The sequence below is a fragment of the Chroicocephalus ridibundus genome, chromosome 18, assembly GCF_963924245.1.
Source record: "Chroicocephalus ridibundus chromosome 18, bChrRid1.1, whole genome shotgun sequence".
NCBI lineage: Eukaryota > Metazoa > Chordata > Aves > Charadriiformes > Laridae > Chroicocephalus > Chroicocephalus ridibundus.
The window spans coordinates 2,642,912-2,658,713 of record NC_086301.1 but is presented as its reverse complement, the minus strand read 5'-3'; the positions used below and the strand labels follow the sequence as shown (position 1 = coordinate 2,658,713).

Genomic DNA, 15,802 nt, shown 5'->3' with positions numbered 1-15,802 from the left:
AACCCTGGCTTTCCCCCTAGAAGCATGTGGGTTTGCTAAATGATATTCCTGACAGCCCCATGAGCCTGCTGTCCCTGGCTGAGCATTACTCTTCTCCCCACAGGTGCTAGTGGATGCCAGTTTTAACTGTGCAATGCACGAGCTAGCCTGTGGGGTCCCAGAGGCATTGGTCAGTGGAAATGACGTGGGAAGGAGGGAGCAGCCTGAAGGAGGTGGAGGAAGGTCACCCAGGCACCAGGTACCCAAAAGGTTGCCTGTGGGACAGCGTGTGTGGAAAAGCACTGAGATAAAAATGCTCTAGGCTGTGAAAATGATTTCCTTAACACACTGAGAAAACAGACAGTACTACTCCCCAAGTAAGGCCTGCTGTGTGCATCTTCAACAGCACACGGGTATCTCACACTTACAAGAAGATGCTCTTGTCCCAAGCCTTGTTTTTTCAGCCAGGTTCCTCACCTGTAAGGAGATGGCTCGTCACTGCAAGACTTACCAGCCTTTCTCTTTAACCCAAGTTTTTTCTGTCCCTAAAACTCAGCTCAGTTTTCATCCATGAAATGTCAGCTCAGACAGGAAAGAGACTCTTTGGGAATGATCCACACTGACCATGCAAATTGGAGTGGAAAGCGCATCAAGAGATTTGCATTTAAGCAAATCCCAAACAAGCTATTGTGGAGACATCACTAAATTTTAGAAAACATTTCCGTCAAGGTCAGCTGGAACTTCACCAGTGGAGTATGAGCACTGACTTCACTCTGGTCTTGGAAGCTCATGACAGACAGCCCTTCTGCAAAGTCCTACAGAATCTGAGAGCTGGGACTTGTCAGCAGTGACGACAATGGAAACAGGTGAGTTTCAGCACCTTGACTTTTCACAAGCGTAAAGATGCATCTTCATGGAAATATCAGGGAAAGAACACACCATGCTGTCCTCAGCATATTATAAAAAAAAAAGGCAGAAAGGATTGTCTAAAATCAATGTGTGGCATCTTTAATGTCTTGAGAATTTTACAGTATCTATTAGCATGCTCTGCCTTCTCTAGACTGAATTTATATTCCTTCACAATGCAGTATTTTTCCAAAAGGCAGTTAGATCAAAGTGCTGTGAAATATGATTCAATTTGCTTGAAAATTATATAAACTCGGGCCTAAATTAGCATTCCCTTCCCTGATGCTGCCAATAGCAGAGTTATCTGGAGTTTTAATAGCTCATCATCAGATCCTGCTGAATAACTCACTGAAAGCAACAGGTTTAGTTATGTGAGGCTAGACTGCTACGTTAAACAGAGGGGTAGAGGAGAGAGCCATTACATTGCTTACTTATAAGCATTTGAGCAGGGGAATAACTGTGAGTATACGAGTGAACTTCAATAGCACCAGCACCCATGTGTAAAAGTAAGAAGGTGTGGAAGTGTTTTTCTAATGTCTGTAGACCATAGTAAAGGCATTTGGAAAACAGGACTGCAGAAGCGCAGAACATCAGACACTTGCTAGAAACAGTCACAGAGAAATAAGATCATTTAACACAAAGAGGTTGTAGGATTGTGCAGTATCAGACTGCAGAATAAAATAATAAAAGCTGCTCACAGCTTTTACAGTGGTGCTATTTTATAAGTATGCCCATTCTGAAAATTAAACATAAGACTGTCTGCTTGGCTTCAGTCCCTCCAGAAGTTCAGTGCTGAATCAAGGTCTGAATCTTCAACCGGATGCAGCTAGCGAAGGCTGCATGAGTTATCGCAGGTATCAAACCATGATGGAGCTCAATGAACTGTGCTATACAGTTCAGACTTTTCCATCAAATTGCAATGCTGTTATCTCTAAAGGAACTCTCATGCAAAGATACATAGTTTCCGATGCCAAAAAGTATAGCTGTTTCTTCCAGTTATACCTGCTCTGCCACAGCTTTTGAGCTCCAGCTACATGTGCGCATCAGGTACTTCCAACTGCTTTCAGTAAAACAGCCCTCAACAGGAACTGCGTGAGGGAGATTTCTTCCTTGGGCCATGGAAAAGAGCCAGCCTCAGTATGCAGTTTCCTTTCAGCTGCAAGAGTTGATATCCATTTCTGGTTGTGTCCTGGCTTCTCCACAGATACCCACTGGTTGATATGCAGACATGGCATTTACTTCTATTTTGACTATTTTGATCATAAGCTTTTTGGGGCACTGTCTCTTGCAATGTGTTTGCCTTGTTCCCAGTCTTGGCTGAAGTCTCTCTGGTTAGTACTCAAACACCAAAACCAAACTGCAGTTGCCCAAAACTGCAATTGCCATGGCCCAACAGAAAACATTTGGGGTAATCCCAAGCTAGCACTTATGATGCTGTGTTCTTTAAACCCTCTGCTCTTGCCTTTCTAATCTTTCCATGCGTATGTGCACCTGGGGACACAACACCACATGAATGAAAGTGATAAATGGAGCCAAATGACACATCCTGAAAAGCAGAAGGGCAAAATATAAATCACGATTTTAGAGATCGAACATATCAGCTGTGGAATGGCTGTTTGTGTACCCTCAGGAAAACACAGCTGTCTGTTTTCCAAGGGATTAGCTTCAAAGTTAAGTTATTCTCTGGAAGATTTTGATAAAAGCCCATGTGGACACTCCTCCCTGGCCCCACAGGTGTGAGCTCTCTGTTCAGGCACAGCCTGCTGGCCAAGATAAAAGAGCTGTCCATGGCATTGTACCTCCTACCCATCTGCCCTCACTTGTGCCAAAACACCTGTACACGACACAGATCTCACAAAGCTTTACCCAGGCAGAGGAAGAGGACAGATGCCTCACACCAAGTCCCACAGACCCTATGGACAGGTTGTGCTGTATTCCAGGCAGGTCAAGAAAACAGAGCCAGGCCTGCCATCAGCCTCTTGGGTGACATGGCTGAGACACTGGACCCCTCTTTGTGCCTTCATCGATAACCTCGATAAAACAACAGAGTCCCCAAGTACCTGTCTGTATTTGCTGTGGATACAAAGCAGACTGAGCAGTCAGCTCCTTTTCCTTTCCCGAGATCTACACTGTAATTCACTACCCCATTCAGAGGAGCCACTCCAACCGTCTGGGGTACTTCCACCTTTGCAGTACTGAGATCAAAGCTCACAGAGGGACATGCTGAAAGCCAGCAACTCCAGAAGGGCAAGGAGGGGTTAAATCACAGCATCTCTGCAGAAAGCATTAGGGGCTGTACAGTTAAACCAAATTTTGCTGACCCAAAGGGGAAATGCAGGATCCCCCAGAGCTCTCTTCGGAAAAACAAAAGGCAAAACCCATCAGCCAGCCATATCTGGCACAGAGGGAGCCGCAAGGAAACCACACGGCACCCAGTGCTAAAATACAGGGTAGGGCACCTTAGTCTTTGTTCTCTGCAAATGAGCAGCCCTCACTGTTGGGCTCCTAAGGGATGATTTTGTATTAATAATATCAACCTTATATGCTTCTTTCCAAACTTGGTGTACAGAGGCAATGAATTTCCTTCTTCTGTAATAACCTCTTCTAGCTGCTTTACACTTTCACTGAACTCCTCTAATGCTCGTTTCATTCCTTCAGTCCCTACAGATTTTGGCAAAAGGGTGTACCAAGGAGTGCGAGTGAAACACACAGTCAAAGATCTTCTTGCCGAAAAACGATCCAGGCAGAGCAGTGGCTCCCGCTTCAGTGTAAGTCACTTCCCCCCTACCCCCCCCTTTTTTTTTTTAAGCTAGAAAAGTCACGGCATGTAATCCTCTGGTTTAAAGAGCATTTGTGTTGAGTTCAGGGCACTTCCAGTATTGACAGGGAATAGCAAAAACATTTGCAACACTAACATTTTCCCTAAAAGATCACAGGTGTCTCCTTGATTTTTTACATCACTGAATCTTTGAGGATTAAAGTCTTATTTTTTTAAGCAAATCAGTAATGCTGAATTTCTCAGTCCTTTCACATCCTGCATATGACACCTTTTCAAGTGAGATTCCTTTCTCACTAGCTACACTTGAGCAACTCAGTGCCACAAAAATAGACGTTCTTCCCTGAATGTTGTGCTCCTTTCAGCTCCTCTCTGGCATACTAGAGTGCCAGGGGAGATGCAGTGATGTTATGGTCTGGAAAGAGGCCAAGCATCAGTTTGTAAAAGATGATTTCTTCTCAAAGTGGTTCTACGGCAACAGGACACCTAAGTCAAATTATAGTACACTACATTGTTTTTTCTCAATTACTCACCAAAAAAGCAATGCTGTCCCCAGAAGAGGACAGAATATTGCAGGTGCCAGCATGTGGCATCCCGTGCCACAATAAGACATTCCCTGTGTGCTCTCAAGACTCACCTTTACCGAGCAGCAGCACTTCACTTCCAGGCTGACTGGGAGCAACGGGGCCCCTGAGAGATGAGGGGATGCAGCCAAGCTGTTGAAACTGTGTCCTGGAAGGAAACAGTGGGAGCAGAGACCTGAATTACTGGCAGCAGAAGACACACATTAGTAGTTTTGAGTTTCTTCCCCCGTGAGCCATTCGCCTCAGGCTTTTTGCCTTTAGGAAAACAAAGAGACCTCAAAGTGACTTGCAAGTATATTTCTTGCTGTTACTTTCATGCTTGTGTAACAAAACAGGCAGAAAAACAGCACAGGCATTACCAACCAAAGCAAGATCTAGCCATAGACCTCTTCACAGCCTTCAGCTAATGCAGAAAGGCAGAAGACACCCTCCCAGCCATGGACAGTCACTGGGAAACATGCTCCCACAAGGCAGGCATTTACGAAAACTGCTTTGGGGAGCAGCAGGAAGCAACGGCTGTGTTTGCACTCACTGAGAAAACAGCTCCTGGTTGATGACTATCATGCTTTATCTGCTCCCCTTCTGGAGGCAGCAGCTTCAACGGCTGCAATCAAAAGCCCTGGGAACTGTAAAATGCTTGCTGCTTGCCTTATTGCCCTTTGCTTTGTATTCCAAAGCTTAGCAGTTGTGCGTCTATCTAATGCAAAATCAGCCCTGTTGCTTATTCCCTACAAGAGATGAAAAATTATTGTGCAGGGCAAACATCCGCATTTCCTCAAACATATCATGAAAAGTACAGCTGTAAATGCAGCTCTGTTTATCTGACATAATATAATCCAGAATCAAAGCAAACGGCAGATAACTGAACACCCTTTTGTATATTTATGATGCAGTGTGATTTAGCTGCATCTTTTGTTTGAACATGATCTTTTCTCCAAAATCAGTAAGCCTTTGTTGTGCAAGGGGAGGTCTATGGAGGAGATCTGTGCTGCTAAGGAAAGGTCGTTGCTCATCAGAGGTGAGCTGCTGGGCTGCTTACTGAGGCAGCAACAATTTCATGACAGCCAGGCCCTGCACACATCAAATGATAGGAAACTAGTGTGTACTGTGATGAAAACCGCACGATTTCGACTTCTGAATTCCCATCAGCTGCAGGGCAGAAGGGCTTTGTCCTGGGCTTTAGGAAGGGTCTGACTTTTTTTCCTTTGGCTTGTCCACTATGTAGGCATGAACAAGCAGTTACCCTCTGCATGATAAGAGGATTACCCTCTTTTCTCAAGCGGGGAAACTGGTAGGTATGCAGATGAAGCACTATGCCCAGCAGCACTCAGAGGCCAGGGATAGATCATTCAGCAATCTTGCTGTCAGCAAACCAGTGAGGTGCCCTGCCCAGACTAACCTTTGCTTTTATTGATTTTTATTACTTCAGCTGCTGTACTACAGATTTGGCCCAGAAAGAAGACATGCTGAAGCCAAAGCAAGGTCAAAGGGCACCATAGGTCCCCATTGCAGGACCAGTTCATTATATTGACCCAGATCCTTTACATTTAGTCCCCCCAATGCAGCCTTGTAGCTGAGCAATGCTCCTGGGTTACCAAGGCAGTGAAACAACACAGCCAGTATCTCTGCCTGGTCACGTGCGAGGCAGGTTGAGACCGGGCTTATCAACAGCTGAATATGCTATGGGCTCAAGTGATGCTAAACAGACACACTGATGTGTTGCAGGAGATCCAGCTACCCCAGTCCCACAGCACTAAAAGGAAATAATGCAGGGAGGAAATGAACTAATGGGCTTCAATTAAGCCAAGCCATTCATCGCCTAATAAGGAGCCAGGAGACAAGTGAAATGTAGGTCTCTACAAGCATGTGGGTGCCTGCTATGATGAAGGCCAAAGATGGGCTGCTGCAGGCTCTTGCAATTGACTTAAGGCAGGCAAAGCCCTTGCAGCGAATGTCAGCTCGGTGGCCATCCATCATAGGTGTTTGCAAGAGGACCTGCTGCCTATGGCACACAGTTGGATAGTTTCAGTGGCTGTTAGCCAGACAGGATCAAAGATGAACTTAGGTGCACTAGTAATTTGAAATGCTCCAAATTTGAAATGCTGGGCTGGCAGCTGTGCCCAGGACCTTCCTGTCTCCCCAGCAAAGCATCCCAGCTTTCATCACTGCAGCCCTTTGATCTGTAGGCAGCATCTGCACCGCCTGTACCTCCTAACTCAACTTTTTCCTCAAACACAGCATTAGGGATGCCTGATGATAGTACTAGACTACTTCCCAGTGGGGTGTTGAGACTGGGGTCTAAACACTAGTGCAGAGGCCTGCACCATTACTTTCAAAGAGATTCCTCCCCAGTGAATGCAGACACAAACTGGTTGCAGGGTACAAAAGCCATGGGCAGGGAGAGGAGGTGGTGGGGAAAACCCCTGAAGCAGGAGAAGGTATTACCAAAGTGAGATGGATGCTGAGAGAGGGGTGTCTGCTAAGACCAGATTTGCATGTGGAGGCTTTAGCTTCGCAGGGCAGTGCGCATTAGCGGCTATGATCTTCACTGAGGTCTGCAGCCAGAAATGGCCCAGCTGGAGACAGGTGCAAGCCCCAGCCCTGACCCTGCAATGTGAACACTCTCATCTGCCCACAAGCCAAAGGACTCCTTCCTGACACCTCCTATCACTCCTGCAGCCCATGTGACTTGCATGGGCTCAGAGCTCATTTTCATGATGGAGCAGGGAGCAGCTGCAAACCTCCCTCAGCAGTAAAAGGAAGTCCTAGCACTGGCAAATTTAATTCAAATCTAAACCTCTAAATTTGGTTGCTTGCTATGGCAGGAACCTCTTGTTTGTGCTATGCAAACTGAAAATAGCATGCCACCATCACTGGCCAGGGTGACAGCACAGCTGAAGTAAATGCAGCCATGGGCACTATATTTCTGCTCTATAGTTTTGGAGGTCCAGAGACAGAACTCAATGAAACTCCATGTATGAGGTCTGCTCAGAACAGATGCCTTTGCCCAGTGCTTTGTAAGGAATTTCCCGCCATGAGCACCAGGTTCACTCAGGGCTAATTTTCCCTTATCTAGGGACCAAGAAAGATTACTATTATCAGTATTGCTGTAGCACCCAAAGAGGGGATAGAAATAACTGCCTTCTACACACAGCCTGCTCATTCTGCTAGGAAGAGCCAGCTAAAGCGGCTCCATGGCAGGTAGACACAGCACAGGAGAGCTGGGCTAGAACATGGACAGCGCAGAATCTGCCCGTTTTCACCAGCCAAGGGCTTAGATACCAACTTGTTAAGACCTGTTTTGTGCCAACATCAAAATAACTGCTCAGCATTATGCCTGCATTAAGGGACCCTGCAGTAAATGAGAAAGAAGCCAGTTATCTTGATATTTCTACTGTTATCAGCTCTACACAAGACCTTCAAAATCTCTTAGCCTACATCTGCTAATACTTCAGAGGCCCCAGGCTTGCAATCTTGTAGTTAAGCTCTTCATACTGACAGCACCAAGGCTCAAATTGTGCATCTGAATTATGCCAACACCTTCCCAAACTACATGCTTAGAGAGCTGCCTTGCTTTGAAAAAACATTTTTTAACATATCTTTATCTTTTGCAGGGCAGCACCAGCACACCACAGTCACCATATGTCCAAATGCCAGGTGAGGTTTTCATCCACCGATAAATACCTTTGATAAATACCAGTTGACACTGCTCCTGTCTCTCCTCCACCAAAGGACATTAAGTGAGCAAAGGAGCACTGGAGCAGGGCCACCCCTCAGAGAGACCCCAGGAGGAAAGTAATCAAAAGAGTCAAAATAGGAGCAATGAGAATAAAAGAAAGGCCCCTGTAATCTTGCATGAAATTCCTAAAGAAAGGAAAGAGAGGAAATGAAAGCAGTTCCCACCTCTCTTGATAGAGGTGCCATGCAGAACCCCTTCTTTTCCCTCTGCGTCTTCTAGTTTTCCCTGGAGCTGGAGAGAGAAGGTACAAAACCAGGAGCTGACCTGTTTTGTCCCTTGAGCTCTTGGGCAGGGAAAGGGGACTGAGGCTGCAACAGAGGCTGGTGGTTTTGCAACTGTAAGCCCATCCTCCTCCCCAAGGGCTGCAGCAGAGCAAGGAAGAAGCAAAGGCTGGCAAAACTAACCTCACTCCTCCTGGCCTCACACTTGAAGCTTCCCAAAGCACATTGGGTTTGCTGCAGATGGAGGTCATCAACTAGATCAGGGCAGCCCAACGTGCTAAAAGCACTCGGGCTAACACACCTGTTTCAAGACAGGATTGACTCCTGCCCTGGGTGATGACAAAGAGAAATGGGCTCTACTTTGCACCTGCAGAGCTGTCCATGGCTCCCCAGGTGCTGCTATTATGGTTTCCCTTTAGCCAACCCTTTTTTTTTCTGACTACCACAGGCTCATCTACCGTGGCTGGTTACTACGGCGTCAGGAGATCCTTCACAACTGAGTTGGATTTCCACAACACAAAGCAGTTTGTCAGTGACATCTACCCATCTCCTCTAGGGTCCAAGCCCTTCTCGTGCGATTCCTCTGCTGCTCAGGGCTACCCGGCACTTCTGGACCCATATCTCACCGACCAACATGGGGATTACCGTGCTACTCCCCTTACAGCTGGTACCAGCTCCTTCTTCAGCCCTTCTTCTGTGCCCCCTCTCCTGCCATCTTTCCCTAATGACACAGCGCACTTCCTACTAGTGAGTGAGTCTACCGTTCTCAGCCACCCAATGAAAGATTACCCAATTTAAAGCTGGGGTTAAGACAGGGGGACTCATGTGGGAAGGATGTGGCTGTCATAGGAGACAGCCACAGCAGAGCACACAGCAGATGGGGCAGGGCTGAGAGGGAATGGTTTTTCTCTTTGTTCCTGTCCTCTGTTTAATTGTCCCCTCTTCCTGTTGGAGACAGCCTCCTAAATTAACAACCTTCCCTGCTCCCCCAAAAAACTACTCCATTAAGGTCCTTAAATTTCTAGAAATATCCTTTGTCAGCTCCAAGCTGTTGCCTGTCCCCATCCCTGCTGCTGGCTCCTTTCACACCCCCCCTCCCAGGGTAGAGCTCCTGGGCCATGCAGGGTCACGGCTGATCAGTCCCACGGGAACCTATTCCAGGCCTTCCCCACTATTGACAGCATGGATGTTTCCTTTCAATGGTTTTAGCACCAAATACTGCTCCAGAGCAACAGAAACCCTTGTGAGTGTTCCCAGCTAGGATCTGGAGATAGCTTGGCTTGGTGAAGCCAAGCTAGATAGGCCATTACCTCCAGGACAAACTTTTATTCTTAAGGGTCTTTCCTGCCTTCTCTCCCCACTTCCACGCAGAGAGAGCCCTGGGAGCAGACCTCACCTGACAGTCTCGGCCCGTTGGATGGCGCGTGCTCAGACCCTCTGCAAGCACTGCCTGCCAGCGCCAGCTGCCTCTCTGCACATGAGTCCGGAGGCATTTCCCCATACCGAAGCACAGGTTGGACCCCAGCCATCCCCGGAGCCCAGCCTCTGCATCCTCTTGAAGATGTCCACTACTCCCCCAGCTACGCTGCCACCTCATCTTACTCCTCACCATTCATGACTGTGGCAAATGAGCTTACCTCCAGAATGAGCCAGCTCTCACCAGAGCAGTCCTTGGAGACGCCACCCCTTCATGATAACTCTGCCTGGGCAAAAGAGGATGGAAGTCCCATCTGGGGGACTTACGAAGGGCGGAGAACTTACTGATGAGAGATAAGAACTAGAGGAAAAGAAAAATGGACCATTATTGAAGTAAATTAATTACTTGTATGCTTTTTTCCTGAAGTTGGTCCTTCAAACAGAGGATGCTAATAACATGCAATGCTTTATGCTCTGTTTAGAAATACAATCACTTGGAAATAACACATGAAGCTTACAGTGGTGCCTTCTAGTGCCTTATGAAAGTTGTTGCTCGCAGTCCCTCTGTGCTACAAGTGAAATAGCTTGAAAAATATCTGCACTCTATGGGCCTTTTCTACAAACAAGGATCTCAGGTACTTCTTTTCAGATGCTGAGAAAACAGGTTGCTCTAAACCTTAAACTACCTCTACAGAGCAACGTTACCAGAAGAGATTTGGGAAGGCTGGGAAGCAAGGGAGGAGCTGGGGGAAGCCCTCCTTAACAGCACAGAGTCTGTATAATGGTATCTGTTACCTAGCAGCATAAATGTACGTGCCTAACGCTAACATGCTGTGAACATGGCATTGTCTTGGACAACAGTTATGGCCAGAGTACCCAGAGGCACCCTCCTGGGGCTGGAACTGGGAACAAGGCTGATTTGAAGTCCCAGTGCCTGGCCGGGCCCCATGGCCGCTAGAGGTAGCTCTGCACACACAAACACGCACACACAGGAGTCCTGTGCAGCCCGCACAGATGCGGCCAGTCCCGCCTGCTGCCTCCATACCCGGCGGAGGCTGCCCCCTTTGTGCCATCCTGTCCCCCAGCCTGGCACCCACAGAAGCAGCAACAAAAGCCTCACTGAGGAAGAACAGTAGCTTTCCAGGCCCTGAGAGTGTGTAGTGACGGGATGCTTTAAGGCCCTCTCCTAGCTTTTTCTCTTCAAATCCTGGGGCTGATGGGGCATTTGGAGCCTTCTCAGCACCCTCCAGGGATCATACATGGCACCAGGGTCACAGGATCGGGACCAGTGCATTGCTTCATGCCATGGATCCTGCAGGCACCTCTCTGCGGGGGCATGTGGACTGGGGACACAGCACTGAACTGAGAAACAGGCAGCAATACGGGGCCCCTGTAAGCAACACTGCAGAGAGCTGCCAAGCAGACCACGCCAGTCGTTCTACACAAAGCCTTTTCTTTTACAGGTGTATCACCTAGCACTATCCCTGACACTCCTAATCCTGTAGCCCAGGATTGTCCCTGCACCTCAGTGTGCACACAGCAGCCATACAAGCCCCTTGCTCAGCCCGCACCTGGCAGACACCACCTCCCTAGCTGTTTAGGCACCCGCAAACCATCCAGGGTATGTTCTGGCATCAAAGGATGGAACGAATGCTCCCAGGGATCTTGGCAGCTGCCCCAAAAGTGAAGGCTCTGCACGGGCTGCACCTGGACAGACTTCTCCCCCCGACCCCTCGCAGCTGAGAAGCAGCTGTGAGAGCCAGAGCACCAGCAGTGCTGCTGCAACATGACTGGCAGAGCTCAGTTATGTCTTCAGGGGCTCACTGCAGCCCCTGCTTCTACACCACTGGGGTCTGTAGCCGGACCCCCGAGCTCTGGTCCTGGCAGGGCTTGGGTCCCTCTCGATGCTTCCTGACTCCCCAGCCTTGTTCAGACCTGCTCTGAAAAGCAAACTCCAGCGGCCCTCTGTGCCTCAAATCTCACCTCCACCCACCCACGGGCTGGGCCCTTCTTTTTGCTAGTTGAGCCCTGGAGAGAGAGGGGAAGCTCAGCCCAGGGAAAGAGCCAGCAGCTAGGGCAGGGCTCTTCTGCACACGTGCTAAGCGTGGGGTGAGGTGAGCCTGGCTGCCTCCCCGTTTGGTCCGTGGGTACCACAGGCAGGTGTGGAGCATCCCAGAGTGGCACCTGCTCAGCCAGAGCGGCTCCCCCGACCACGGGCCAGGCCAAGGCAAGGAGCCCCAGAGCCTCTTGAGGTCTATGCAGGTCTCCTTGTCCTGCACCCAGCCCCTGTGCCCCCAAATCTGAGCCTGCATGAGCCTGCAGCCTTATTCCACACCACAACTGAACATTACCAGGTTGAACTGCTGTCTGTAGCTGCAGTTTGGCAAAGTGGCAAAGCAGTCACCATCAGCTATCTCAGCTGTACCTTCTTCAAGGACCTTGCATGGACAGGGATACCAGCCTCAGTCTGGCTGCATTCCCACCAGGCTCTGAGGCAGCAGCAGGGACAGAAAGTTTTTTAGCTGTCTTGTAAGCGTTTGACGCACTCTGGCATTTGGATCTTAACCAAGGCAGGGCCTCTGTCAGCCTGGAAATGCTCTGAAGCCCCGGACATGCAGGAACACCCCAAACACGGGTGCTTCGTGTTTCCTTAAGGTGTGCAGCTCCGACACGACTGGAGCTGAGCAGCCTGCACGCTCTGCTCCGTGGTCTCTGGTTACAGAGGTAAACATTACCGCAGCTCCCGGGAGTGCCGGCTCCCCCGCACAGCGCCCGCGGCCTCACTGGGCTCTACCCACCCACCACCGATGCTTCATCGGAAAGGAACCCACAGTAACACGAGGGCTTCAGTTCCCAAACTGCTAAGCCTGGGCAGGTCTGTGTACTCCCCTGCGACCCTCCCCCTTCTGCAACTCCCCCAGCCCAGCATGCTCCATTTTGCTGCATCTGGGCTCCTCTCCAGAGGGGCCTGCGAGGAGCATCCCTGCAGAGCCGCCCCAAGCAAGGCTTGGCCTTACCAGGAGCTGCAGAGGCACATTTCAGAGCAAGGAATGGCATCGCCGCTGCGACCACTCCCCACAGAAATCAAGTGTATTTGTTCAACTTAAAGGAAAAGAAAAGATTCAGCTGCAACAATAGCCAAACAGAACTGCTAGTAGATTATTAACAGCCTGGCCTGCTTTCGGCCTCAGTCAGTTGTTCCTAGGGTATGGCAGAGACTGCGGTGCCCAGGGAAAATTTGTAACGCAACCTAAAAAAACCCCAGCTACGTCAGTATTGTATAGTGATGGAGAGTTATCCAAAAACTGTGTCATCCTATCACACACTGAAACCCCACCACCTGCGGCGCACGGGCCAGGCCAGCTCTGAAGCATATAGGAAGAGAGAGGCCAGTTTGTGCAGCAAGAGCAAATAGTCTGAGTTAGGGGAAAGCGCAAATAAACTCCAATATAAGGCCAGCATCTGGGCAGAGGGAAGGGAATGTTGTGGAAAGAAGTGGGGTTCGGGTAGCTTCAGTGACCTGGGTGCCCAGGGCAGCCTTGTCGTTACGCCACACCCGCCCACTGCCATTTTGGCTCAAAAAACTTAGTATTTAGCTTTAAAATGTGAAAAATAGTGCAAAAAGTAGCTCAGTCCCTTGCAGAGTCCTCTCTGCAGGTAGCAAATGAAATATGAGAGGGCTGGAGCCCAGCCTGTGTGTTTGAGGGGAAAATACTGAGCTGGTTTTGAGGCATCTGCTTCGTTCAGGGAAAGATGGATAAAACCCTGCAAATGTCCCAAAAGCAAAGGGTGGGAAGGGTGGCCCTGCCAAATCTTATTCCCCTAGACCCTCTGCTAGATGGGGATGTGCTCAGTTTCACAAAAAGATAGCCCATTTTGTGGAGCCTTTGAATATTCAAATTGAAAGTATCGCGCAATCATTGATTGTCAAATCATTGGTTTCTAGAGGTTTTAAATACTTGGCATTAGGAGAGAAAAACTCAAACATATACCCGTAGGGATAAAACAATAATATTGTCAGGATCCACCTGGCACTGCCACCAGGCAAGCAGGTCCCTTCGCCCCCAAATTTTAAGCCTGTCGCCTCTCGCCCCCTTCACCTGCTCTGGGGCCAGGGCTACTGCTGCCGCTGCACCGGGTGCCCGGTGAGGTGCTGCCCGCTGCTGCTCAGGATGTCCGGTAAGCCCCGCCGCGCCTCCCACCCTTCTTCCCCTCGCCACCCCAATTTGGGGCAGTTTCGGGGTTCGTCGGGGTCATTTCGCGAGCCAGGTAACCTCGCCTCCCAAGCGAGGAGGAACCGGGGAGGGCAGGGAGGAGGGAAGGAGGAGACAGGGACGGGAACGAAGGGAAGGGCTCCTGCCCGCCAAGTGCCAGCCCCGGCCGGCCGCGGGGGCGCCGCCGCGGGGGCGCCGGCGGGGCCGGGGCGCAGCGGAGCGCAGCGGGAGCGGGCAGGGCCGGCCCGGGGCCGACGGCCGGCGGGGGGAGCCGGGGTGCCGCAGAGCCGGCTCGGCCCGCCCCGGAGCCGCTCGCCCTCCGGCGGCCATCCCCGCGGCTCCCGGCGGGAGCGCTGCCGGTCCCGAGCCCCTGCGGCGGGGTGGGAGATGCGCTTCCGCCCCCCAGCCTTGTCCCCCACCTCTTCGTGCGCTCCCCGCACAGTCTGCCCTCGCCACGCTGCTCTCGCCTTGCCCTGACCGCCCCGCTTCGTGACCCCCAGCCTGCCCCCGACACCCTGCTCCTGACCCCCTGCCTGCTCTTGTCACCCTGACCCCCAGCCCACCCTCGCCACCCTGCTACTGACCCCCAGCCCCAGACGCATCACTCTGCGCCTTCCGCCCACAGCCCGGCCAGTTCAGGAGAGCTGGCCGCCGGTAGCCCTGCTCTCGATGCTTCAACTACACCCAGACCACGCTGGGGTCTCGTGGTGCTAGAAAAGCAGGATCCTGGGGGCACGATGCCCTGCCATGGGAGTCGGGGGTGTTGGCTGCCTGACAGCCAGCCCCTGGGTTATAGATGTGTCCATACCTCCCCTGCTAGTTTGTCTTTAAGTTGCTTATAGTATAGCCCCTAGCCCTGCCCAGCTACCTGTGCAGACCAGAGCTAAGAGGCTGTATGCAGCACGAACCCAAACTTGCAGAAGGGGCTGCTAGCTCAGGGCCCTCCCTGGCTATAGGGAGGCCTGGTAACAAGGTGTTTCTTTAAATTGAACCCTTCCCTCCCTGCATTTTCCCCATCTTCAGTTTGTTGAATAGAAACAAAACAGAAAAGTATGAGATGAATATTCCCCAGATGCTGAGAGCACAGCTCTGCAAACCTCTCAAGGTCCCCTGGAGGAACCTTTATGCCTGTTACAGCACATCCTCAACCAGAGCACCAAGGGGGCAGCAGGAGGGCTGGGAGTGGGCAGACAGGAGGCTGAAGATGCTGTACAGCCATCAGCAATGGAGAGACGCTATAGCAGAAAAGGACAATGCATACAGTGTGGGATTTCTTGGATATGCGGGTGGAACCCTTAATCCAGCGCTGTTGCTTATTGCTGCATGCAGCAGCAATAGGACAGGGAACCTTCAACCAGCTGCCTCCACTGGGGAACAGCTGACTGCAGCATGAGACAACACTTGTGTTTGTAGGATGAAAATAATAGCAGAAAGTTAGGTCAGAAACAGAACTGCCAGAGGCTTTAAGTATTTTAGCGTGAGTACAGCAAGTGAAAGTGATTTTTCAGAATAGGTAAATACTTTACCATTTCCTCTACTAAAAATCCCTCATCAGGTAGTGACTGATGATTGCTGATTGGTTTTGTTGGATTAAAGACATCCTACATGTTTGTTTGAAATAAATGGGAGTTGTACAGAATGAGCAAACTAAAGAGATAATCTAGGTTTTGCAAGAAGTGATTCATGAAAGCACTCATTTTATTTGTGTTTTGTTCAGCCCTATGAATAACTGCCCACATATTTCCATTGTTTTATTCCTGGTCTTCATCCACACATTTATTTTCAGGTCCTAAGAGTGGCAAATATGGTAGGAATTTAAGTAAATTCAACAATAGCACCAGATGGAGCTTGGTATTAGGACACCTGGAGAGGGGCAGGGAAGAAGCAGATAGTAAAGAATAAAACACATATGATTTCTAAATATAATCAATGACAACTTTTTCATAAATGTCTGCTTGTTACAAGCT

At 49.9% G+C, this 15,802-nt stretch overlaps 1 protein-coding gene across 1 annotated transcript; it reads left to right on the top strand.

The window, feature by feature from the left end:
* The first annotated feature begins 708 nt into the window (after window positions 1–708).
* POU2AF2 (POU class 2 homeobox associating factor 2) lies at window positions 709–9,969 on the top strand. The gene is made up of 5 exons (XM_063355444.1): window positions 709–845; window positions 3,544–3,653; window positions 7,860–7,902; window positions 8,654–8,952; window positions 9,577–9,969. The coding sequence occupies exons 1-5, from the start codon at window positions 836–838 to the stop codon at window positions 9,967–9,969; spliced, it is 855 nt and encodes a 284-aa protein (XP_063211514.1). The 5' UTR covers window positions 709–835.
* The last annotated feature ends 5,833 nt before the right edge of the window (window positions 9,970–15,802 follow it).

Coding starts and splice junctions, on each gene's coding strand:
- POU2AF2 (XM_063355444.1), top strand. Junction 3,654..7,859: donor GCAGTGGCTCCCGCTTCAGT/GTAAGTCACTTC, acceptor TATCTTTTGCAG/GGCAGCACCAGCACACCACA. Junction 7,903..8,653: donor ACCATATGTCCAAATGCCAG/GTGAGGTTTTCA, acceptor TGACTACCACAG/GCTCATCTACCGTGGCTGGT.